General features: G+C 38.2%; 1 protein-coding gene across 2 annotated transcripts in view; it reads right to left on the reverse strand.

Annotated features, from left to right (window-relative positions):
• The window catches only part of waplb (WAPL cohesin release factor b), a 75,784-nt gene that overhangs the window by 37,550 nt on the left and 12,205 nt on the right, over window positions 1-26,029 (reverse strand). For both annotated transcript variants that reach the window (XM_084135168.1, XM_084135169.1), the window contains exons 3-5: window positions 15,110-15,791; window positions 10,173-10,501; window positions 6,654-6,769 (exon numbers count right to left, since the gene is read on the reverse strand). In XM_084135168.1, coding sequence (XP_083991294.1) covers window positions 6,654-6,769; window positions 10,173-10,501; window positions 15,110-15,791 — 1,127 coding nt within the window. The remainder of the gene's footprint in view (window positions 1-6,653; window positions 6,770-10,172; window positions 10,502-15,109; window positions 15,792-26,029) is intronic.

Here is a 26,029-nt window from a genome sequence, read left to right on the forward strand (position 1 = left end):
GAATTTTGCTGATTTAAATGTCACCAAGTAATTGGGGTCATGATGAATTGAGAAATCAAATTTCCCTCATCTTTTGACATGAAAGGGGTCATTGTACTATAAAACATGCAGTAAGTTTCAGAATTCAAAACTTACTACTTGATCCAAAAACAGCTCAAATTATACTGAAACGATCAAAGAACGCTCCCTTTTTTATGATCACTGGAGCTGTCAGTCTGTTATAATCAATGAACCTGTCAACACTTCACAAGGAATGTCCTATTTAAATAGGTTTTGGCAATGTTTTAGTTATGATGCAAGCATTCGTGAGAGTGCAGAAACTGAGTTGCATCACTGCACTAGTGTGCTCAACAGACACGACTGTGATCGGCTACGATGCAACCTTTTATGCAGTGGGTGTAGATCTAAATATAATGATGCAAATCAAAACTTTAAGATTATTTAATCTAGGGCTGGGCAGTATGACGGTATATATCGCTACCGCGGTAGAAAATATCAACCATAACAGATTTTTTCATTCCGTGTAGGGATGCACCGATCCGATACTCAGTATCGGTATCGGCTCTGATACTGCCATTTTTGCCAGATCGGGTATCGGTCAGACGAGGCCGATCCAAATCCGATATTGTGCGTATACTATTCTGTGTTATTGTTAAGCCCCACAAAAGGCACACAAACATTATAAAGCACCATAAGTTTTCGTGCACAATATTATAAGTGTTCTGAAGCCATTATATAGTAAAATGTGAGATATAAATTAATATTTAAGTCGTTAAATTCAAGATCACGTAAACGTTTCCCTCAGCTGCGCTGTCAGTCATTCTCCATTCAGCAGTCAAACAGCGCGTCACGTTCGGTTACGACAGTTAACACGATGAAACTCTCTCCAAGATGATTCAATGTTACTATTATTATTTGATCTGTAGATAAAGGTCTATGGTTTCGCATAAAACAACTTTATCTTGCTGGACTTTATTGCTGTAGCTACCTTAATCATGTTACTTTCTACCGGGTGTCTGTTAGATCACAACACTGGAGTAAAGTCAGAGCACTATTTGTTCTTCACGCGCACAGTAACTGAAATTTAAAACTGTTAAAAGAAAATGCTGAATAGACTATTGCATAGATAGATACTGTATAATACACTACGCATCAATATGTATTTTCTTTGTGCTTTAAACTTTTCAATGCGGACTCGACGCGCTGCGCGCTGTGACTCACGTCGCTGATCCACTTGTCCGTGCGACACTTCTGTCGCGCCGCGCTCCACTATATTCCTATGGGTGACGTCAAGCGACCTTGTCGCACCCGCAAAGCATTCCGGGAAGGCAGCGCTTCATTTGAAAAAATGCTGCGCGTCAAAAAGCTGGCCGATGCCCATCTTTATGCAAATGAAGTCCGTTAAACGCGACGCGTCTATCCAATAGAAGTAGAGCATATGGAGACGGAGGGAAGTCTCTCGCAGGTCCTCTGTTCTAATACGCTACATTTCCCGCTCGGTCAAAATCACGCCCATAGCGGTTAACGCCCATCAACGTACCAATGTGGGGAGGCGTCGCGACACCACGCGACAGTCGTGTCGGACAAGTGGATCAGTACCGTCATGTTGCTTCAAGCGCATCATTCTGCGCTCGGGATGCGCATAAGCGCCTTGTGCCGCATTGTATTGGAGCCTTTCATATCATAATACAGTGACGAAATGAAAGATTATTAATAGCCGTTCTTGTTCTGTCCTATCTATCATATGTTGCTACCTCATTAAACAGCTGTGCTATACATTTAAAAAATGTCTCAATTTTATAGTAGGCTAGGCTATATATAAAATAATTGCTATTTTTGCTATTTTTATCTTGTTTTTCATGAATGTATTTTACAACAACACAAAGAGCAATGTGTTTTACCAGATTTAGTGTTACACTTATTGTCTCTAATTTGTTCCCCACTAAACATTTTTTTTTTTTTTTTTCACAAAATGTTCAGATTTTATACAATTATTGTGCACTCGTGATTTTTCTAGACTAAATTTTACTGCGGAATTATCCACTAACCTAGTTTATAAAAGCATTTATGTCAGATTATGATAATATATTTTTTGTTGTTGTTGTTTTTCTTTTTTTCAGTTCTTATTATCAGTTCAACACAGAGTTATAGAAATTCTACTTGATAAAAAAAAACTGCGCTGGTATCGGTACGGATCGGTATCGGCCGATACTCAGAATTTTTGGTATCGGATCGATTCTGAAAAAACGGTATCGTTGCATCCCTAATTCCGTGATAAAAGGAAGTAACTCATTTATTATGAATAGAATAGTTCAATATAAAATATTCAGATATTATAAACTGATTGATGAAGTAAAGCAATAACATGAGATTGAAAAATTATTCTGCAACACTTTATTTAAAGTTGAATTGCACCTATGAGTTGTATTTAATATCAATAAGTTGGGGGCAGTTCATCTAAAAGTTGATGAGTGTTTTGTTTACTATATTTAGCTATTAAAAATAGTTTACCAAAGAAATAATTTACCAAATAAAAGAAAAAGAAAATTCAAACAAAGTGAAGTACTTTTCATTTCTAAAGTATTTGGGTTTATTATTTATTATAAAGCCCTTTTTGTCGATTTTTTGAGAACAACTACAACTATAAATAACTATATCGTGAAATATATCGTTACCGTGAAATAAAATTAGTCATACCGTGAAACCGAATTTTGGTCATACCGACCACCCCTAATTTAATCTCAAAAGCTGTAATAGTAAAGATATGGTAAAAGTTTTGTAAAAGTGTTCCACATGAAATGCTTATTTTATATGCAAAAACATTACCCAATCAGAGCAGTGGATAATTAAAGCAAGAGCAGCAAGTCTTGCAAGTCTTACTTAGCATATAACCAGAAGTTATTCTGGTTATTCTCCTATCAACCCAAATCATGTGATTAGAGGTTTCTCCATGTAGACTTAACTTTTTTGCAAAAGTTACTGGGTTCACATGGCAATGTTACAAGTTTGTGAAACATTTCTGACACAGTCAAAACATTTCACATTTGTTGCTATGGCTGTACTTTTGTAAGTATTTTATTGTTCCTTGCTTGACCATGTTTAAAAGTCTTTTTGTGGTTAGATATAAGAGACAAATGCTGTCAATAAAGCTCAACTTGCACTCAACCTGGAATCATTTTAAAGGGTCATTACTGAACTATGAAGGAGCGCAGGGATGCTAGAGCCTGCAATTTTCTGATAAAAATTATGATTGTGATTAAAATGTGAATTTGCTTGTTTGTACAATCTGGCCAAAATTTTGGCGACTATCTCAACATGCCTATAAAATAATATTAAAATAATATATTATTATCATTATTAAATATAAAAATGACTAAATAAATCAATAAGAAATATTACTATAATAATACTATTGTAATTTTAACTGTAAAATAAAAAAAATCAAGTATTTCATAATTTATATTGCAACTGTAAAATAAAAATACTAATATTCATGGAAGTTCAAACGTTGAACCATCTAACTTTTATTTTGATGAAAATCACAGTAAGCCCTTAAAACTTTGTTAAAGTCCCCCTGCAGTCAATCATTGTATCCCGGCTTAAAACTCATCTTTGATCATCAAAATTACATATTTAAAAAAATTAAAACAGCCTTAAAATAGCTTGAATGTGACTACACCCTTGCCTCATTTACTATATGCGGTTCTATGAATATGAAAATTATCCCCACCTCCACTCACTCGCACCAGCTCAGAGATCTATTTGTTGACAACCACACGTTGACGTGATTGGTTACAAGGTAGTTTGTGATGTCAGAAAAGCCAGTGATTTCAAACCTGTTCTTTGGTTCATTGGAGTTTTAAGGAGAAAATACTCAGCAATGGTGTTGACTTATGCATTTGTACATGGTTTGTCTTAAAGCATATTAAAAACACCACATAGACATAAACAACATTAAAAGCTTGATTTTCACCAGAGGGGGCAACACAGCGCTTCGGAGTGCAAAAAAACACCGAACCAATAGAGTGTGGGAAAACTACAAGAAAAAAAAATGCAGTCATTTGCATACGCAATTGACACCGTTCATATGCAACACTCCCATTTTCTCACGCAGTGAAAAATACAATCGCAGAGCAAAGAGGACACAGACAACGTGCCGACAGACAAGACAGAGCAAGCTTCTTTTGATAGGAAACAAAGTCTCAGCTTTTAAATTGTCAATTTTACTATGAAATTCAAATAAATGTGGATTTGATGCTCTTTAATGTGTCGTGACAGATCGCTGTAGTGCCTCCGTTCATCTATTCCTCTTTACTAGTTATATTATAGCATGAAATAAACATGAATGAATATCAGAAGGTATGTTGAAAGAAAAAAAAAAAAAAAAACAGTACAACTTCGTGAAATGGCATCATATCTCATGTAATCACTCAATCAGTGTTTAAACAGCAGAAAGACATCAATAAAATTATTGTAAAAAAAAAAAAAGTCAAGTGACGTTACATTTAATGCCAGAAACCCACCAGAAAGCCATTCAATGACCATAAACACGATAGTTAGCAAGAAAAATTAACTCTAGAGGAGCATTTTTCAAAAAATACATGTAAAATATTTTTCTCAAAAATGCACTATATTACACTGTTTCTGCTACATTCATTCTGCCGTGGTGGTCCGCCATAGCTGCAGCTTCTCAGTGAGGTCTGATATTGTGCATACTATTGTGTTATTGTTAAGCCCCACTAAAGGCATACAAAACATTGTAAAGCACCATAAAGTTTTTGTACACTATATTCCAAGACTTCTAAAGTCATTCGATAGCATAATGTGAAGTAAAAGTGAATATTTCAGACGTTAAGTTAAAGTTAATGGAAACTCATCTTTCTTCAGTCATTCTCCATTTAGCGTTCAAACAGCGCGTCGCGTTCGGTTACGACAGTAACACGATGACACTCTATCCAAGATCAATGTTCCCATTAGTATACTTTATTTGTAGATAAAGGTCTATGGTTTGCATAAAATGACTTTCTCTTGCTGGAGTTTGAGCTTTCTAAATCATATTCCTTTCTCCCGGGTGTCTGTTAGATTACAGCACTGGAGTAGAGAGCACTATGAATTGTTCTTCATGTGCACTGTAACTGAAATTTAAATAAACTGTTGCATAGATATAATACACTAAGCATCAAATATCTCTTCGATTTGTGCTTTGAAGTTTTCATTGCGAAGCGCTGCACGCTGTGACTTTGCATTGCTTCAAGTGCATCATTCTGCGCACGGGAATCACTCTAAATTGGAGCCTTTCATATTATAATATTATGGGGAGGTTTAAACACCTGGGGCAAGTGGGCGAGGCCCATGGGAAGAGAGAATATGGGAATATGCCAATATCTTAGAGAGCAGGGTGGCCGATATAAAGCCGATATCTTTATATTATACTTTATTTATTTTAATCAATATTTAATAAATTATAAATACATTAGAAAACAAATCTTTAAAATAAACATGCTTTTACTTTAGATGGCAACTTCTTGAATCTGCAATCCTATTACAGTATTTTGCACAAATAAAGTATTTGTTTAAAAATATATGAATGTGAATAAAAAGGAAGTAAGTACTGTAACAGGGCACTCCGTAATCTGATAATTTCGTGCGCACTGGTAATCATATTTTTTCAAATAAAGACAAGGTAATGCTAATTTTACATACAGCACACAGTGAAAACGATATGTGATCAAGCACTGCCATTCTCTTCTCAGGCGCTGGTGTTCTCAGCACCGCCCATCGAAATAAAAGTCCAGAGCACAGTCAAAATAAAAGTCCCGCTTCCAACACATCGACCAATCAGAAAAACTTATCGGCCGATATTTTAAAAATGCCAAATATCGGCCGATATATATCGGCCTTGGCGATATATCGGTCAACCACTAATTATAAAAACTGCATTATATACAAATCTGTTGTTAATTTTGAAACTTGTGACAATGTCCAGCCCTAATAAAAACAAAGTACCAGTCATTGTAGCAGTTGGGCTATTGATGACTTCTGAGAAGGACAGAAAACCTGAAGGAGATTGGTCCATACAGTTCATTAAAAAGACACTAGCCAGGTTTCCATCCAAGGATTTTTTGCAAAAAAAGGTTTAGCGCATCAAAATGTTTACAGATATAGATGATGGAAATGCCATTAGTATGTAAATTTATCTTTAAGCAAGTCATTTGGCTAATACCCCCAGAAAGTGTAAACACTGAGACGCTATCAAAACATTGCTCTAAGCATTTTTCTGTTTAAAGATCAATCACGACTTAATTAATCATAACCCCAGAGAAGACTGCAGGAGCAGTCATAATAATGGCTGAGCAGTCAGCGGTGGGTGAGCAACATAACTACATTACTGTCAGTGTCATTACAGATAAAATTCAAAATCCATGACCGTTCCACCCTCTGCATTCCCTACACTTCCGTTAATGTACACAAACCAGAAAACAACAAATCAAACGCCTTCATTTCTTTACATAGATGGCCTTTACTTTGGTGAAATGGGCAAAACATCCTTCTGATTCGAAATGAAATTACAGAGTACACCACGCTCCAAAACACATACTGGCATCAACAAACCATCAGCTGAATGATGGAAAAGATTATGCTATGAAACTCACCTTCTTGGGTCCACTGAAAATCTTCCTGCTGCCCTCCTTGGCCTTCTCCTGAGCTTTGACCTGAGGTTTCCTCACTGTTTCAGATGGGAAGGGGACCTCTGGGAACTCCAGAGGATCTGTAAAACCACAAGCAAACATCAGCCATGTACTTGCTAAATACAGTATCTCACAAAAGTGAGTACACCCCTCACATTTTACCGAACATTTTAGTATATCTTATCAAGGGACAATACTAAAGAAATGAAACTTAGATATATTTTAGAGTAGTCAATGTGTAAATGTGTCAATGTGTAAATATTTACTGTCCTCTGAAAATAACTCAACATACAGCCATTATTGTCAAAATAGCTGGCAACAAAAGTGAGTACACCCTAAGTGGTGGTGGTTGAGGAGAACATCTCTCCACAAAGATGGCCTAGGCTATAAGAAGATTGGTAACACCCTGAAACTGAGTTACAGTGCAGGCCAGGGTCATACAGAGGTTTTCCAAGACGGGTTCCACTTGGAACATGCCTCGTAAGGGTCAATCAAAGAAATTGATGCTTCTTTGATCCTCGTTGATCCTCGTGCTGTGCATCAGGTGCAGACCTGGCTTCAAAAAACAGATGCATGAGTGCTGCCAGCATTGCTTTAGAGGTTGCAGAAGTGGAAGGTCAGCTTGTTGGTGCTCAGACCATACACCGCACACTGCAACAAGTCGGTTTGCATGGCCGTCGTCCCAGAAGGAAGCCTCTTCTGAAGCTGGTTCACAAGAAAGCCCGCAAACAGTTTGCTAAAAGCAACCTGTCCAAGAGCATGAATTACTGGAACCATGTCCTGTGGTCTGATGAAACTAAGATAAACTTTTTTGGCTCAGATGGTGTCCAGAATGTGTGGCGACGCCCTGGTGAGGAGTACCAAGAAAATTGTGTCTTGCCTACAGTCAAGTAGTGGTGGTGGTAGCATCATGGTCTGGGGCTGCATGAGTGCTGCTGGTACTGGGGAGCTGTGCTTCATTGAGGAAAACATGGATTCCAACATGTACTGTGACATTCTGAAGCAGAGCATGATGCCCTGCCTTCAGAAACTGTGGTGAACTGCATGATAATGACTCCAAACACACTGCCAAGATGACAACTGCCTTGCTGAGGAAGCTGAAGGTGATGGAGTGGCCAAGTATGTCTCCAGACCTGAACCCTATTGAGCACCTGTGGTGATCCTCAAGCGGAAGGTGGGGAGGCGCCATGTGTCTAACATCCAGCAGCTCCATGATGTCATTATGGAGGAGTGGAAGACGATCCCAGCAACAACCTGTGCAGCTCTGGTGAATTCCATGGCCAGGTGGTTTAACCCTTAAAGACCGATACAGCCGCCCGCGGCATAAAATAACTATCATTCTAAAATGTTTAATAACTTTTGAGTCGCTAATCCAATCTGTATGCTTTATCACTATTGGTCATTCAGTGGCTCCGTAGTGCTGGTGATTGCGTCATCAAAATCTGCAGCAGTGATTCGTCAAGGAAACACATGTGGTTTCTTTCTCTGAGCCAAACAGGAACGATTGTTGCTGCTTAGTCCCACCCCCATGCCCAGATTCGTCCAAACGGTCATCAACTCAACCAATAAACACAGTGATTGGTGTTTTTAACAACCAATCTCGTTTCTTTATGCATTTTAACAAACGCAATGCATTGTAAACTACGCATGAAAACTAACGGATACAGAGTTTTTGACCATAGCGCAAAACACGAAAGAGCGCAAAACACGAAAGAGCGCAAAACACGAAAGAGTGCAAAACACGAAAGAGCATGAGTATGTCAAAAAAACAGCAGTACAAATCGGAGGATGTGTTAGAATTGATTTTTTTAAACGAGTCGTTAGACGAGCACCTTCCGATTCAGAAAATTGTTTGAATCATTTGCACTGTTTATTTATTTATTTGTATTTAGTTTGTGAAGATTATTTGCACTATTTGTTCATTAGCACTCAGTATATTACCCTCAATGAACAATTTCTTCATTTGCACTGTTTATTTCTTTTTGTATTTAGTTTGTGAAGATTATTTGTGAACCATTTGTTCATTTACACTCTGTAGGCTATATTGTATTGTTAGTATTTATATTGCACAGTTGTCACTACTTGTTCACTACTTGAAGCGCATTGCATTGCTGCTATGTATGAAATGCGCTATACAAATAAATTTGCCTTGCCTTGCCTTGTTATATTGTTTGCATTTGTTGTTCATGTTCAAATTATAATATAATTTTCTGAAGAAAAATGTTTGCTTCAGTGTTCTGTTGTAATATAAGAACTTTTCTATTTACTTTACTTCCTGAACTTATTTGGACACATCTACATTGTCAGTAAATGTAATACACCTGTTTTTACTCAAAAACACCTAGAATAATATTATAATAAATGGCTATAACTTGCTGAGGGATTGTTACATGTAGACAATTTCATCTGGAAGTCTAAAACAACCAAGTCTAACTTTCTAAAGGAAAAAAACAAAACTGTTTGAGTTCACACTGAAAACACCACATTTTTTGCTGCTGTTTTTCTTAAAATTCTGTTAATTTCATAAATTCTCTGACAAAAGAAATGTAAAACTGTGACTTTAAATGAGCTAGATGGAAACTTTAGGCTCTCCTGTTTAAAATTATATATGGCACTTGATGCTTGCTGCTAGAATGGGTTAGAAAAACAAAGAAAAAGTACAGGTGAGTCAGGCGCCCCAAAAATGTTCTAGGTCTTTAAGGGTTAAGGCAATGCTAGATAACAATGGTGCTCACACAAAATAGACACTTTGGCCACAGTTCTGACATGTTCACTTAGGGTGTACTCACTTTTGTTGCCAGCTATTTTGACAATAATGGCTGTACGTTGAGTTATTTTCAGAGGACAGTAAATACTGCTATACAAGCAGCACAATGACTACTCTAAAATATATCTAAGTTTAATTTCTATAGTATTGTCCCTTGAGAAGATATACTAAAATGTTTGCTGAAATGTGTGGGGTGTACTCACTTTTGTGAGATACTGTAAACAAAGGCACAATAAAAGAGCAAAATAACAATGAAAAAACAAAAAGCAACACAAACCTGTGTAAATGTCGATGTCTGAATCATAGATATGATATATGATATAAATATATGATGTATACATATACATCTCATAAAATAACGCCTAATTTTGGACCATTATGATTTTTATATTGATTTTGATGTTTTACAACGATTTATTATCATATGTTGATGTATAAATTAGTTAAAATGTATGCATTTTTGTATGCGCTTAACTGTCAGTAAATAATGTCACAATGCAAGAAAAAAAAAAAACAATAGCCCTAAAAAAAACAGGCTTCATTTTCTGTATGCAAAAGTACTTAATTTTGCAATGAAATAGAATCTAGATCTGTTCTTGATGACATTGTGAGATTGGGGAGTGTCTGCAGATTTGCTATGCACTCATGCAGGTACTGCGATGTAAACAGAGCCCAAAGTTAGATCCCCAGAAAGAGTGTTGCGTGTAAATACTGACCGTCTTTAAGGCAGTGACTGTCATCTGCAGTGTGACTGCTCTGAGAGTCCTGCATCTCCATGGGCTGAGGACTGTCAACATCTGTCTCTATAGACATCAGTGGCACTGCTACAGCTGCCGCAGCCTTCCTCTTGGCTCTCCTTCTTTCAGAGGATCCCTCGTCTTCCTCGCTGTCACTCTCACTGAGTTCATCAAAGCCAAAGTATTTGATCCTGTAGTTAGAGCTTCCTGAAGCAGAGTCGTCATCCTCAACAACAGCATCAGCATCATCAAACCCAAAGAGCTCCAGCTTACTGCTCTTCATCTTGCTCTGTGTGGGTTTGGAACGACTAAAAACCCAGACAAACAGTCAGAATCTCAAACATGTAGACTTCAAATCAATCATGAAAGAATGAGGCCAAGTGAGAGCAACCAAATGAATTATGAATTTAACAGAATTATATGGAATCTTTCAGGGTTTTTTCTATGTACATACTTGAAGTTGATATCTCCAAATTAGGTCTGGTGAATCCAAAGCTTTGCAATCCTCATGCTAGTATTCTCAAATTATTTGATTTTATTTGTTACATAGGGCTGTCACAATTAAAGTACCTGATTTTTTTTTTTTTTTTTATCTTTCAAAAAAGTGATCAGAGCCACCAAAACTAGATGACATCACATAAATATTTTTTAATGTCTGGAATTGGATGGAGTTAATAGTCATTTCTATTTTATTTTAAGGCACCAACATTCACACGGCAAAGTTATTTTTTCTTTCTTATTTGCTTAGGGCAGGGTTCTAGACTGTGACTAAATGGTTGCATTTTGCAACCCCTTTTGTTGCCACTACCATTTTGACCAACTAAGCGCTGCCTTTCTGTTGCGTATGAGAAACATTAAATGGCAAACAGCAGAATGGTATTCAGCCAAAAGCAGAATGAATCCCTGCTACTTGTTTGAACCACTCCAAAGAAACCATTTATCAGCTCAGCCCAAAAGAGAGCACAGCGTGAGCTTAGAGCAAATGCATTCACTCGCTGATGGGTAAACAGCGCTGTAAGATCCAGTTAGAAGCGTTTGAGTTTGGTGCGGAATATAGGTCTATGTGGTATTTTTAATATACTTTAAGACAAACCATGTGCAAATTCATCAGTTAACACCATTGCTGATATTTTCTCCTTGAAACTGCAGTTTAACAAAGACTTGAAATCGCCCTCGTTACCTACGTCACAGATACAGTCGTGCCCAGAATTAATCATACCCCTGGTAAATATGATCAAAAATGGCTGTAAAAAATAAATCTGCATCGTTTATCCTTTTGATCTTTCACTCAAAAAATTGGCAAAAATCTAACCTTTCATTGAAGTAAAAGAATTGAAATGGGGGGGAAATCACATTATAAAATAAATGTTTTTCTCCAAAACACGTTGGCCACAATTATTCATACCCCTAGAATTTTTTATGAATAAAATATCTCTGAAGTATATTTCCATTAGTGTTGGGCGATATGCTCCATTTTCATATCGTCCTATCATCAGCCTGTGAGATCGGCGATACACGATATTATCGTGAGGGGGCGGGGCTTACTTATTTGATTATTAACTTGCTTATTTACTCATCAATTTGCTTGTTTTATAACTTCGTTTAATATATGAGAATATTTTAGTGTTTATTAATAGGCTAAATCAGGTTATTTCCCGGTATAGTGAGGTAAAAAAAGATCTTAATCATTCTTGTATCTGACTCGGAGTATTTCAACATGTCAGCGGGAAATTTACGGACACATTATCCTCTCATGCCGTTACAGATGCAGCATTTTGACTGTAGCCTACTTCTGCACGAGATAACACGTTTTAATAATTTCTTGGGTCAAGAAAGAGTCGGAGTCTGCGATATATGTCCTCCTACCAGTGCTCTCTCTGTCTGGATGCACTTCACATATGCGCACCGCACTTCAATAAGCCCAAATAACGCGGGTTAATGTGTTTTAAATGCCGGGAGAAATCAGAGGCAAAAATCTAAAAGTCAATCGGTTAGACTTAAACTTGTGACTTGACTCTGATAAAGGAAAACGGGTTAATGCGTTTACATGACCACATGCATTGTCAGTTTATTCAGCATAATCGAGTTAATAATGTGCATGTAAACGCGCTCATTCCCTGAAAGTGAAAGCAGAAACGGACTGAGCTTTCGCTGCATTAACGGCGCGTTCTCTCAGAGACGACGGTGGATATAACGGTATAGCGACTATCTTAATTTACTGGCTTAATATCTCTCTTGTGGACTTACATTAATGACAGTGAAAAAAATTTAAGAATATTTCTTTGTTAAACAAGTGTTTGAAGTTGCTTTTGATTTTCACAGATGTTGTGCTACGTTCGTGAACTTAAGACTTTTATTAGGCCTAGGCATAATATAATTTTATTGATATTATTATCATTAATATTTTGTAATTGTATTGTTTTTAGTGTTATTAGTGTCATTAAATGTATTGTTAATGTGCTGGAAACAAAATACTGACGAACAACGATGCCGTCTTCATCTTGGCTCTGTATATGTGTCTGTTAAAACAAGCACTCTTGACAATTTGTGAATGGATCACCTTGCAATTAAATTTTGTTGTGGGATGTAGTTTTTTAGTCTGTTTTAAAACAATTTTCTTTGAGGAGTCCTCATACGTGCGTGTCGGTGATGTCGTTATGAATTTAGGCATATTAAATGTAGTTCCTAATTAATTTAATAATACTAGCTTCATAATAATAATAATGATTTAATACATTAATGGGAAAACAAGCAAATTATCGTATTGATATCATCAAAGGCATCTGCCATCGGCGATTTCTCTGACTATCGTCGATACACGATACTATCGTCTATCGGCACAACCCTAATTCCCATTAATATTTACCTTTTTTAGCACACCAGGGTGACTAGGAACATGAAATTGTCCAGCCATGACTTCTTGTTTCACAGGAGTTTAAATATGAGGAAACACAAAGGCCAAATTCCCTTAATCATCCATAACAATGTGTAAAACCAAAGAAAATAGTTCTGATGTGCATCAAAAGATTGTTGAGCATCACAAAATAGAGTGGATGTAAGAAAATAGCTAAAGAATTGAAAATCCCCATTTTGACCTTCAGGGCAATAATTAAGAAGTTCCAATCAACTAAAGATGTTACGATTCTGCCAGGAAGAGGACGTGTGTCTATATTGTCTTAATGCACGGTGAGGAGGATGGTTTGAGTGGCCAAAGACTCTTCAAGGATCAAAGATGGAGAATTGCAGAGATTAGTTAAATCTTGGGGTCAGAAAGCCTATTAAAAAAAAAAAAAAAAAAAATCAAACAACCCCTACATCCCCACATGTTGTTTGGGAGGGTTTCAAGAAAAATGCTCCTCGCTCATCCAAGAACAAACTCCAGCATATTCAGTTGTCAGACATGACTGGAACTTCAAACGGCACAGGCTTCAGTTGTCAGATGAAACTAAAAAAAAGAGCTTTTTGGCAGCAAACACACTAGATGGGTTTGACTTAGGGCAACGATCCAAAACAAACATCAAAATCAACACAAAAATGTGTTGGCCCTTTCACACTGGACGCGATTTTGACGCACGAATAATTCGCGCGCTGGTTTTATTTTTTGATCAGCTGTTTGTGTAATGAGTGCTTCCACATCGAACGCGAATGTGCTGCGGCGAAAAAACGACTTATTTTTTCCGTTTCGATGTCGATTTTTTTTTTACTTTTGCGGCGACAGAAAAGGCTTCAGCCAATCGCATACTACAAGGACAATGATCAACTTGGTTATGACTGTGAGTATGTTGTGTGATAGTTTTAGTCGTTGTATAGTCCTGTGCTGTGTAGGCTAGCAGGCTAAACTACATTTGGGATAGAAAGCTAATCGTCAAAGATAGAGACAGAGACCGTGGTTACGCGGCTCATGTGATGGGTTTTGACGCGAACTATTCGCACACGAACTATTCGCTTTTTCGTTACGCATCCGGTGTGAAAGGGCCTTTAGGGAGCACAAAATGAAGCTTCTGCCATAACCGTCCCAGTTCCCTGACCTGAACCATATAGAAAATGAGTGAGCCAACATGGATCTGGGAATCTGAAGGATATGGATAGATTCTGTATGGAGGAATGGTCTCTGATCTCTTGTCAGGTGTTCTCCAAACTCATCAGGCATTATAGAAGAAGACTCAGAGCAGTTATCTTGGCAAAAGGAGATTGCAAAAAGGTATTTAATAAAAGGGTATGAATAATTGTGGCCAACGTGTTTTGGAGAAAAACATTTATTTTATAATGTGATTTCCCCCCCACTTTCAATTCTTTTACTTAAATGAAAGGTTAGGATTTTGGCAATTTTTTGAATGGAAGATCAAAAGGATAAACGATGCAGATTTATTTTTTACAGCCATTTTTGATCATATTTACCAGGGGTATGATTAATTCTGGGCTGGTCTGGCTTTAGCATATCATTAACTATATGCGGCAAAGCAGGGGGGTCTCAAGAGAAGCCAGGTTATACTGCTATATTCTTCTGTTGATATGAAACTCCCACAGAGGCGGGGACTAATTTGCATATGCATGACTCGGCATATACTAAATGAAGCAAGGGTGTAGAGTTTCATTCAAGCTATTTTAAAGCATGAAGAAATTATTTTCACAGGAATTTCATTTTGATTATCAAAGATGAGTTTTAAGGGATACAATTATTGACTACAGTGGGACATTAAGTGTAAGTGGTTTAGGTTGGAGCTGTGGATTAATAGTAAATGGGTGACAAGTGTGAGTTCAGCTTGTATCACTTCAAAAAGAGGCTCAAATAAAAAAAATAAAAAGACAGACACTACAAATTAAGAACATTGTCCAAAAATAGTATGAAGTACAGCTCAAAACAAATACTAAGAATTTCACGTAATTACAGTAATGTTCTTACATTAAACTATTACCTGAGAGGTTTGATTTCTATCTCGGTTTTCTTCTTCAGTCTTCCTGCATCTCCTGGACCAGCCGCTGGGGCGCTGGCCATGTACTCCTCCATACTTCGGTCCATGGAGTCCTGGAAGGTGACGTTAAACATGGAAACACAAGACGGGTGCAGCACTGTGTAGTCTCTCGTCCGACCTCTACTCGTCGTTTTCCCAGCATTTTCGGCCCCGCTGTTCTGCAACGTTTCCGTGGAGCTATGACTGGAAGCACTTCCACTCCCATCAGCTCCACCAGGCTGTTTGCCTTTACTGGGTCTGCAATACGTTCTGCAGTTGGACGCCCTGAGAACAGACTGAGAGTGGTCCTCGCTTTCAGATGGCTCAACAGGAACATTAAACTCCCCTTGGGCAAACTCTTCTAACCGAGTCTCAGTGGAGGATGTGCCCTGAATGTTGCTGCGACTGTAACTACTGGATGCCCACAAGGTAGATGGAGGGTTTTTATGTCCGGTAAAGAGGGATGTGGAGCGTGCCCCCAGTCCGACCACAGCACTCCAGGCATCATAAGAATCCTTGTCCTCTGTTTTTTCAGACTTTAACGTGGTGGACTGAGCATAAGGTCTCGTATCGCTTTCAGAAGGGTTTTTGTACCATGAATAGCTGTGGCTGTCAATGCTCTCAGTGGACCAACTCGGGGTCTTCCCTACAGAAAAACAAAATCAGCAGTAAAAACATCAGTCAGACGTAACAGAACTCTGACTTCAACTAAGTACTTGATCAGACCATTAACTTAAGGAATATACTGTTGCAACTGTTAGATATAAGCCTAACTTCTAAAGCTGTGCTACATTAGTTGTTTGTTTCTCTCACAAAAATGACTATATTAAAGATGCACGATAATGGTTAATAGGGCCTAAAAAAAAAAAAGTTTGGTTCCTGTTGGTTGTCAGTTGAGGTCATGGGTCGGTAGGGTTTTTTTTTTTTTTTTTTTTTTTCAGTGGCAGCAAGAGAGAGGTAGGAAATTATTATAATATTTTTAATTTTACTTTACAGTAGCGATGGATACTCTATTTTTTCATAACATAGCCTACCTATTTTACATGTACATGTACCTATACCACCTTGTGTGTCCCAGCATGTTACACACACACACGCTGATTTTAAATGTGTGTACTTTTTTCTACTCCAAAAAACCAGACATCAAGCAATGTTTCATCTATACCTTTAATTGTAACCTCAATACAAACGGGGGAAACACGGGTTTAAAACAATCACATGCAAACGTAAAAATATATGCATATTTTTAGGAACACATCCAAAAAAATATGCCTGTATTTCAAGTTGATAAAATAATTTAAAGGGTTAGTTCACCCAAAAATGAAAATTCTGTCAGTAATTACTCACCCTCATGTTGTTCCAACCGCGTAAGACCTTCGTTCATCTTCGGAACACAAATTAAGATATTTTTGATGAAAACTGAGCCCTGTCTCACTCCTCCGTAGGCTGCTATGTGACCGAAACTTGCTGGCCCAGAAAAGTTATTAAAGAGATCGTTAATATAGTCCAAGTGACTCCAGTGGCTCAATCTTAAGTATATCAAGCGACGAGAATACTTTTTGTGCGCAAAAACAAACAAAAATAACAACTTTATTCCACTATTCATTTCCTTCTCTCTGGACCTCTAGTTGGTTCGCGTAGTGTTTTTGCGCAGCGCGTCTGTGTTACACGTCACCACGTAGGCTCACTATTGGCCGACGCCGGTCATGTGTGTGATGCGTGATGACGTGCAACACAGACGCGCAGCGCAAAAACACTACGAGGCCCAGAGAGAAGGAAATGAAAAGTGGAATAAAGTCGTTATTTTTGTTTGTTTTTGCGCACAAAAAGTATTCTCGTCGCTTGATATACTTAAGATTGAGCCACTGGAGTCACTTGGACTATATTAACGATCTCTTTAATAACTTTTCTGGGCCAGCAAGTTTCGGTCACATAGCAGCCTATGGAGGAGTGAGACAACTCTCAGATTTAATCAAAAATATCTTAATTTGTGTTCCGAAGATGAACGAAGGTCTTACGCGGTTGGAACATCATGAGGGTGAGTAATTACTGACAGAATTTTCATTTTTGGGTGAACTAACCCTTTAAAATCCACATCAGTTTATTTGTGCCCACGCGCCACGCCCACGTTACCTAGGCTACTTACATTTTTAAAAATTCATCATAACCGCGCGCGCGATCTGCTTGCAGTCGTCGAGATGGATGCTGAGGAGTTGAAGAAAAGAATAGCTAGTGGAGATTGTAAAGTTGTCGACAATACGTCATCAAAAATCAAGTCCAGTGTGTGGGAGAAATTTGGAGTTATCTGAAGAAAATATTGTGAAAGGCACATGTTGTTTTCGTGTTGGATAGCCGCAAATGTGGAACTTCATCGCTGAGGAAGCACGCAGATTACTGTGGTAACAAAGCAGTTCTATCGAACAGTATTTTCACATTTAACACTGTTAAGTATGTGTGGTGTGCAGGGCGTGTTTGAACCAAAAATTTATGTAGGCTAGACGAAATTGCGTGGCAGATACAGTGTTGTAGCCGCGTCTGTTCGATTGGTAAAATGTTAAGGTTACTCAGTTTTGTGGTAACGTTTGCCATGTTCTTCAGTCCTTTTGACAGCTTCGGCTGAAGTTGTCCTTGTGTTAAAGGGACACTCCACCCATTTGCACTAAGCTTTGCATTGTTAGAAACCCAGTCATACTATTGAATGGTCGTGCAACACTCTCTCATTTTCCCCTGAGACGGGAGAAATCCGTTATTTACCTCTTACACTTCCTCCCACAATGACGCAAAAATCGTCATTTTGCGTCATTGTCGGAGGAAGTGTAAGAGGGGGGGATTTCTGTTGAGACTACAGACACTCGTTCCTCATCTTTCCCAGGGGGCGGGACCCACTCACGCTACAGACCTATTACAGATCAGTGGGTGGGACTTTACTCTCTGAAACTGAAAGCAATATCCTGCATCTTGTTTGAAGCTAAGCTAACAGGCGCTGTGGAGACAGATGTAAAGTTATGACAATAGCGGAAGAGAGTACTCAATATGATATAGAAGAAGAGGATTTCGGAAGTCTGATGCTTGAATCAGGTGTTTGTGGCTACCTTTACAAGCCGCATTATAGAGAAGAGCAGCCGAGGCAGAAGATCTGCCTGTCGCGGACGAGGAGCCCGGACTGGCTCGAGTTAGGGCGGACTGGTGGCGCCGGTGATCTCACTATGCAATTACGAACACAGAGATAGAGTCCGTCTGCGGCAAAGAATTCCAACAATGACAATTTCTCCTGGACGAAATCTCTGAATCAGACGAGGACACGGACGTTTGTGTTGTGAACTATCCTAGTTTGGCGCCGCATATGTTCTGACTGAACATCCCGGTACCATGCAATAATTCACCTTTTCGAAAGAAATACAAACGAGGAGTAATGCACTAATGAGTTTGCCAACTAACTAGACATTTTGTGTGAAATGAATTTCAAGCTCTGGTGGTAGCTAGCCTTGTAGACGGAAGAGTGATTTCTCTTATAGACAGATATGCGCTGTTCTGGATTAGTGGGAGTGGCTTGCGGAGCTGTGCAATGTGGTGCATTGTGGGAGTTGTTGTCTTTTATACAAATGCGTCCTGAAGTTATTTTTTGTCTTTCCTCGGTCACAAAGGCACCAAATTCAAAATTTATTTTACATTGACTACATATATGACCCACTTTCAATAAAAAACAATGTTCCTATGGGTGGAATGCCCCTTTAATTGTCGTGTAGCCTAATAACTTCTGTATGACCTGGCAATAAACATTTTTGTAAGTGTGTCTATAATGTGATTGGCTAAACTGATTTTATTTCGGGTGCGGGTCAGGTGTCGGTTCTATTTGAGGCGGGTCGGGTCGGGTGCGGATTTCAATTAGTGCTACTGTCGGGATAACGGGTCGGATGCGGTTTTAAGCACTGCGGGTACGGGCGGGTGCGGATTTACAAAATCGGACCCGTGCAGGACTCTGTCTTGCATCGCAAGAGTGCTATACAAAAACGGTGCTGTACAAAAACTTAAATTATAGTTCGCCTCAAAGTTTTTTATTTGTGTATTTAATTTGTATTATTTCTTCCCCAAGCTCATAAAATAAATTTGGGTCGCACATAAATTGACAGGGTCGGTCGGAAACCGGAACCAAACAATTTTTTTTTTAGGCCTAATGACTATTTTGCTCAAATTATAAATCGCAATTAATCGTGATTGTTCTCATTTGAGAAATTTCTTTACATTTCACCCATATTTTGGCATAAGAGCATTAATTCAGTTACCACAAATGCTGACAATTAGAATTGCAACTAAAACAGCAAACAGCACAAGCGGCCTCATGAAGGAACTAGGGATGCACCGATACCATTTTTCAGAACCGATCCGATCCCAAAAATTCTGAGTAACAACCGATACCAGCGCAGTTTTTTTTATTTAAAGCAACACTATGTAACTTTTCGACCTTCATAATATATTTCCAAAACCCTTGTGATGGTACATGGACTTACAATAGGTTGAATGACACGTCTGCCATAGCCTGACGGGGTCTGTATCGCTTTTACTGGCACTATGTAACTTCGGGGTTCGGGTAGTTACCCGAGCACAAAAAGAACTACAAAATTCGACTGCTTTACGGCATATGTCACTTCCCCCACCACTTCGTCAAATTTGGACGCGAGAGGCCAACCAGCGTTTGTTTTTCCGGCTTTCATGCGTATGTTTTTGGGGGTGTTTACACCTGGCCACTTCATGCGTTTTCTCAATTCGGATAGCTATCCGATCGTGAAAAGACCAGGTGTAAATGTCCTCCGAAACGCATTCAAGACGGATTTGAAACCGATCGCTCAAAACCACTTCAGGAGGAGGTCTGAGACGCATTCCAGATGAAACTGGACAAGTGTAAAAATGCATCTGGTTGTTGAAACCACATATGTAAATTGTACTCCTCCCAAAAATGCTAAAAAAATAAATAAATACACGCGTTATAGGCTATATGTAATGTGATAGCCAGATATGACGACGCTACTGGAATCACCGCAGATGAGCAGCTGAGTAAGTTATGTATTCATCAAGCCAACGTGCAAACTATCGCAAATCAAAGTGAAAGTAAGTCGCAGACGCTTAACACACAATCATCATCATTAAAAGTAAATAAATGAAATGATCTTACCAGGGCTGTTGCTGCTCTCTCTTATTGCGGTCTCTGATTTTGAAAATTTAGCTGATGATCAATAAAATGCCGCTCGTATCTGTTGCTTTCAGTGACGTGCACTCCAATAAACATGCATATATATCACGGGAATTGAAGATCGGATTTAAATCCGTTTCGCAAAAACACATTTATGTGACCAGGTGTAAATGGAATCGTTTTGATATATCAGATAGCTATCCGATCTGAGAAAACGCATGAAGTGGCCAGGTGTAAACAGCCCCATGGCCAAAGCATCAACGGACAAAAAAAAAAGTCAGAAGTAGGCTAACTAGCCTAATGACTGCAGGCTGATAGTCATGTTTGTTTATTTATTTTTCTGGTGAAAGTGTCTTGCCTCAGGCTATAATGCAAATTGATTTTTCAACTTTGCAGATTCATCTATGGTAGCTTGATATTATAATGTTGACGATATATGGCTATTACCTACCACACAAACATTGAATTGAATTAGAATTCTGTAAAACAGTAGCCAATAGGCTACTATAATGACGCTGGCTTGTAAACGTGAGTTACGCGATCTTTTGGCGCTTGAAAAAAATAAAACCCATGAAATTATATTCATATGACATGCTGAAATATATGCCACTGTATCTGGGTTGAAGACATTTCACATGCAACGCAGGCTGTCTGCCCAAGACGTGAGAACTCCTTCTGCAGAGTTTGGGTAACGGCTTGTCAACAAATGCACGTGTTAACCATGTAACCATGACAGATTTTACGACAGTAGTAGAAGACAATACTGTTTCCCAACTGTAGGGGGAGCCCGAGAGCAAAAGTTACTTAGTGTTGCTTTAAATCAAGTAGAATTTCTATAACTCTGCGTGATGAACACAATCTACTTAATACAGACAACTTCATTATAAAGAAAAACAACAAATAAAAAAAAAATATATATATAATCAATCTATGACAAAACTGCAATTATAAACTAGATTAGTGGATAATTCAGCAGTAAAATTTACTCTAGAAAACTCACGAGTGCACAATAATTTTATAAAATCTGAACATTAAGTGAAAAAAAAAAATTTAGTGGGGAACAAATAAGAGACAATAAGTGTAGTACTAAATCTGGTAAAACATTACACATTGCTCTTTGTATTGTTGTAAAATACATTCATGAAAAACAAGATAAAAATAATTTTAGGCTATATATACTATAAAATTAAGACATTTTTTAAATGTATAGCACAACTGTTTAATGAGGCAGCAACATATGATAGATAGGACAGAACAAGAAAGGCTATAAATAATGTTTCATTGCGCAAAAGTATTATGAAATGCTCCAATATAGTGCAGCACAAAGCACTTATGCACATCCCAAGTGCAGAATGATGCGCTTGAAGCAACATGGAGTCGCAGCGCGTCGAGTCCGCATTGAAATGTTCAAAGTACAAAGGAAAGACATATTGATGCGTAGAGTATACAGCATCTATGCAATAGTTTATTCAGCCTTTTCTTTTAACAGTTTTAAATTTCATTTACTGTCTGGCCTCGTCTAACCGATACCCGATCCGACAAAGAATGGCAGTATTGGAGCCGATACCGATACTGAGTAGGCCTATCGGATCGGTGCATCCCTAGAAGGAACATAGACTGGCTGTATTACACTTTTTATTTGAGTGTAAAATTGCAATGGAGATCGCTAAACTTCAGCATACATGTTTTCAGTTCTCAGATCATGTTTTTTTTTTGTTTTTTTTGAAGTGCAGAGAAAGCATGTGCACATGGTTGCCAGGTTGGAAAGATTACACTGAGTGGAAAATGTATCCATTTACAGGGTTTTTCCTGCGACTCAATTTTGTTAAAGGTCACACTGGTGCCACCACCACTTTGGCAAAATGATTAAAGAGTTGCCATTCCTGTTGCATATGAGAAACATGAATGAAATGAAAGTGGAACAAAGCCACGCTATTCGTTTGAGCTCAGGATTCGTACAACCTTTTGAGAGTAAAATTCAAGTACTTTTTAAGGGCTTTTAAGAGCTTCACACTTTTCCCAGCACTTCAAAGCTCTAAATATCCAATTTTACTGTTATTTTTAATGTGATTTGTAAAACTAACACTTTGTAGCAAACAAAAACTTATTTTAAAAAAAGACGTGAAATTACCACTATAAGTAGTGGTGGCAGAGGAGCACTAATTGACTTTCCCACTCCCTAATATATCATCATCTATGGGGCTGTTTACACCTGGCCACTTCATACGTTTTCTCAGATCGGATAGCTATCTGATTTATCAAAACGGTTCCATTTACACCTGGTCACATAAATGTGTTTTTGCGAAACGGATTTAAATCCGATCTTCAATTCCCGAGCTATATGCAGATTTAACGGAGTGCACGTCACCGAAAGCAACAGATATGAGCTGCATTTTATTGATCATCAGCTAAAATTTCAAAATCAAAGACCGCAATAAGAGAGAGCGGCAACAGCCCTGGTAAGATAATTTCGTTTCTCTACTTTTAATGATGATGATTGTGTGTTAAGCATCTGCGACTTACTTTCACATTGATTTGCGATAGTTTGCTCGTTGGCTTAATGAATATATGCTCAGCTTCTCATCTGCGGTGGTGCGTGTTCCAGTAGCGTCGTCATATCTGGCTATAACATTACATATTAGCCTATAACACGCTCTCACACTTATTTTTTTAGCATTTTTGGGAGGAGTACAATTTACATATGTGGTTTCAACAACCAGATGCATTTACACTTGTCCAGTTTCATCTGGAATGTGGCCCAGACCACCTCCTGAAGTGGTTTGAGCGATCGGATTTAAATCCGTCTCGAATGCGTTTCGGAGGGCATTTACACCTGTTTTTTTCACGATCGGAAAGCTATCCGATCTGAGAAAACGCATGAAGTGGCCAGGTGTAAACGGCCCCTATAGAACTTAGTGAAACCAAAACAACTGATATCAAATGTTAGTCTGAAGTAGAGCTGCATGATTCTGGATAAGTTGAGAACCAAAAAATTGTTGAGATCACGATTCTCCCAGCATTCTGAACAGATACACAAAATAACTTGTAATTTACTATAGACCCCTTCACGGTCGACGTCACAGGAAAATTCTAAGTTCGCAGTGCGCATGTCGGGGTCAGAAAGTTCATTCCATCCCATTGAATTGTGTGTTAACCAGAGAATTTCTCGTCAAGAAAAAATGCCTACTTGTTGCGTCGTGGACTGTGAAAATCACACCAGTTGTGGAGTCAAGTTTTTCAGGATTCCTGCAGGATCTCATCCGTTAAAAAAAAAAAATAGACGACATCTGTTCAGATCTATTTTTTTTTTACAGTCTATGGTTCAGATAGATACTGCTATCTGCTAAGTAGCATGACACAGGTCACAATTAATGCCAGATATCGAACTTCACCTAACTATTAAACCAGTCTACAGTTTACAGAAAACATTTGTTTACTTACCAGGGCTTAACTATACCGTTGTTGTCACAATAACTGTCAATAACAAAACTACAAACACGAGCATCTTTTACGAAGATGAACGAAAGTCTTACGGGGTTGGAACAACATGGGGGTGAGTAATTACTGACAGAATTTTCATTTTTGGGTGAACTAACCCTTTAAGAGAAAACCCCTTTACATCTGCCAACCCCAAACACTTTGTGGAGGCTTGTTGCCAAAGCAAGATAACAAAAATATCGAATGAAGAAAAAAAACTTTTCAGGATACCAGTGGGCAAATATCACAGATGACCATTTTCGTTATGTAGAATAAAACTACTCTTTCTAGAACATTAAAGTGACTGGATCTTATGCAAGTGTATGACTTTTTAAACAGATGTCAAAAGTAGTTTTCTTTGTGCTTAAAAACTAGTGCACCTTTTAGCTCTGAAGACCATCTGAGTCCATCAATTTTCTCTGATCCCATGACTAGTCAAACACAGGCCAGGAGACACACAGCTAGACATCTTTAAAGCAATAATCACACCTTTGCAGTCATAACATCTGTGCAATGGTCTGCCAGACAACACTCACAGTTTACCATTCTTACATTACTGTATTCATCATTATACCTATACCTACAATTATGTCTATGTACTATGAGTTAGGAGACAGGACAAAACGCTAATGGGCAGCTTTGAAAAAAGGTCGCCAACATAAAAAACCCTCATTGCGCCTCATGACAAAAGAAGCAGAGAGACTGTAAAGCATCTATTACACAACAGGAGTTACAAAATTTCAGTTATATCACCACATGAACATTCTTTTCATTAGATTATTAAGAGCCGAAAATGACAAATTAGGCTGTTTTCAAATTATGACAATTTAAATCAGTCATTGTAATCAAACTATATAACTCTACAAAACCCAAATTCTGATCAAATCTTAGTTGAAAAGGATTTATGTAACAGACTTATAAATGGCTTTAACATCTAATTTGAAGAATGTGTAATGTGTGAAATTGTCAGCAATGGGGCAATTATACTGACACTGTTTTGGATAGGGCAGCAGAGTTAGTGCGTTGAGGCGATGTGACTGACAGCAACCATCCACGATGCAACAAAGTTAAGCAGTAGCGTACTATGTAAATTACCATTAACATGATACAGCAACCACCAATCACAAATGGAAAGGCAGTACTTGGGTTCCATGAAGTTGGAACATCTACCATCAACCAAATATACAAAACCGCAATCTCCGGCCATTAATCTTGAAGTAAGCATGAAACATGAATTGCGTAGGAGAATCTTTAGGCACTTCACAACCTTATTTTGTAAATCATTTCAAAAATGATTCTTGATTAGGCATGCTGCGATAGTCATGTTACCGGTGTTAAGCTGTGTTCAGCCACAACACCGGTTACATCACTTGCCCATCGCGGCACCACCTCCACCTCCAATGTCATTTTGATTTTTTTTTTTTTTATAGTAATAGAAATCATTTAGTTCAGTTAGAGAACAGAGGGAAAAACTCAAACTCCATCAGGTGACAGAGTGTAGAGGTGTTCTCCTCAGGCCAAACGATTGAACTTGGAGTGATTATGATTCCAGGCTGCATTCACAAGTCAGATTGTGGATTGACATTTCTTCCAGCTCCTTCTCTGTTATTAGAATAGACTTAACCGTCAAGGTTATGATATGACTAATGCATTAATTCATAAAGTTCATGTAGATGTGATGTAGAAAGACTAGGTACACTGCTGTCTTCTGGTATGTTTGCACACTGCAGACGGTGAAGCGGAGAACCAGCCACTGGGGAGGCAAAAACCGCTGGATGGAGGAAGTATTTTGACGTTTTGAAAGACAGAGTAGCTTGTGCTAGCTTGTTAAAATAAAGTTGGCCTGATGACAAAAACAAAGTTGTCACTGCAGAAGAACTTGTGCCAAAGGAGGAAGCCTCTTGACTGTGTTGGAAGTATTTAGGCGTTAAATACAGCGGAGCATGGTTATAGCTTACCATGCTGCTTATATCATTTTCCCAGACCAGAGAAGCAGCAATTCACTGGTTAAATTTTTTACCTATAGCTAAGCTCAACTTTAGATATGAGTGAGTCATGCAGAAAATTTAAACTAGAGTTAAAGCTCTATTCACCCCATATTTTAATGTTCCAGGTGTCAATTTGCATTAAGCATACCTGTTGTGCAGAATTCCATTTGAATTTAATTAATTTGCCATTAATGCTGGATAATACTTTACACGTCAGTAAAAAAAATTTTT

Source organism: Abramis brama, assembly GCF_963993115.1.
Source record: "Abramis brama genome assembly, chromosome: 14".
NCBI classification, from domain to species: domain Eukaryota; kingdom Metazoa; phylum Chordata; class Actinopteri; order Cypriniformes; family Leuciscidae; genus Abramis; species Abramis brama.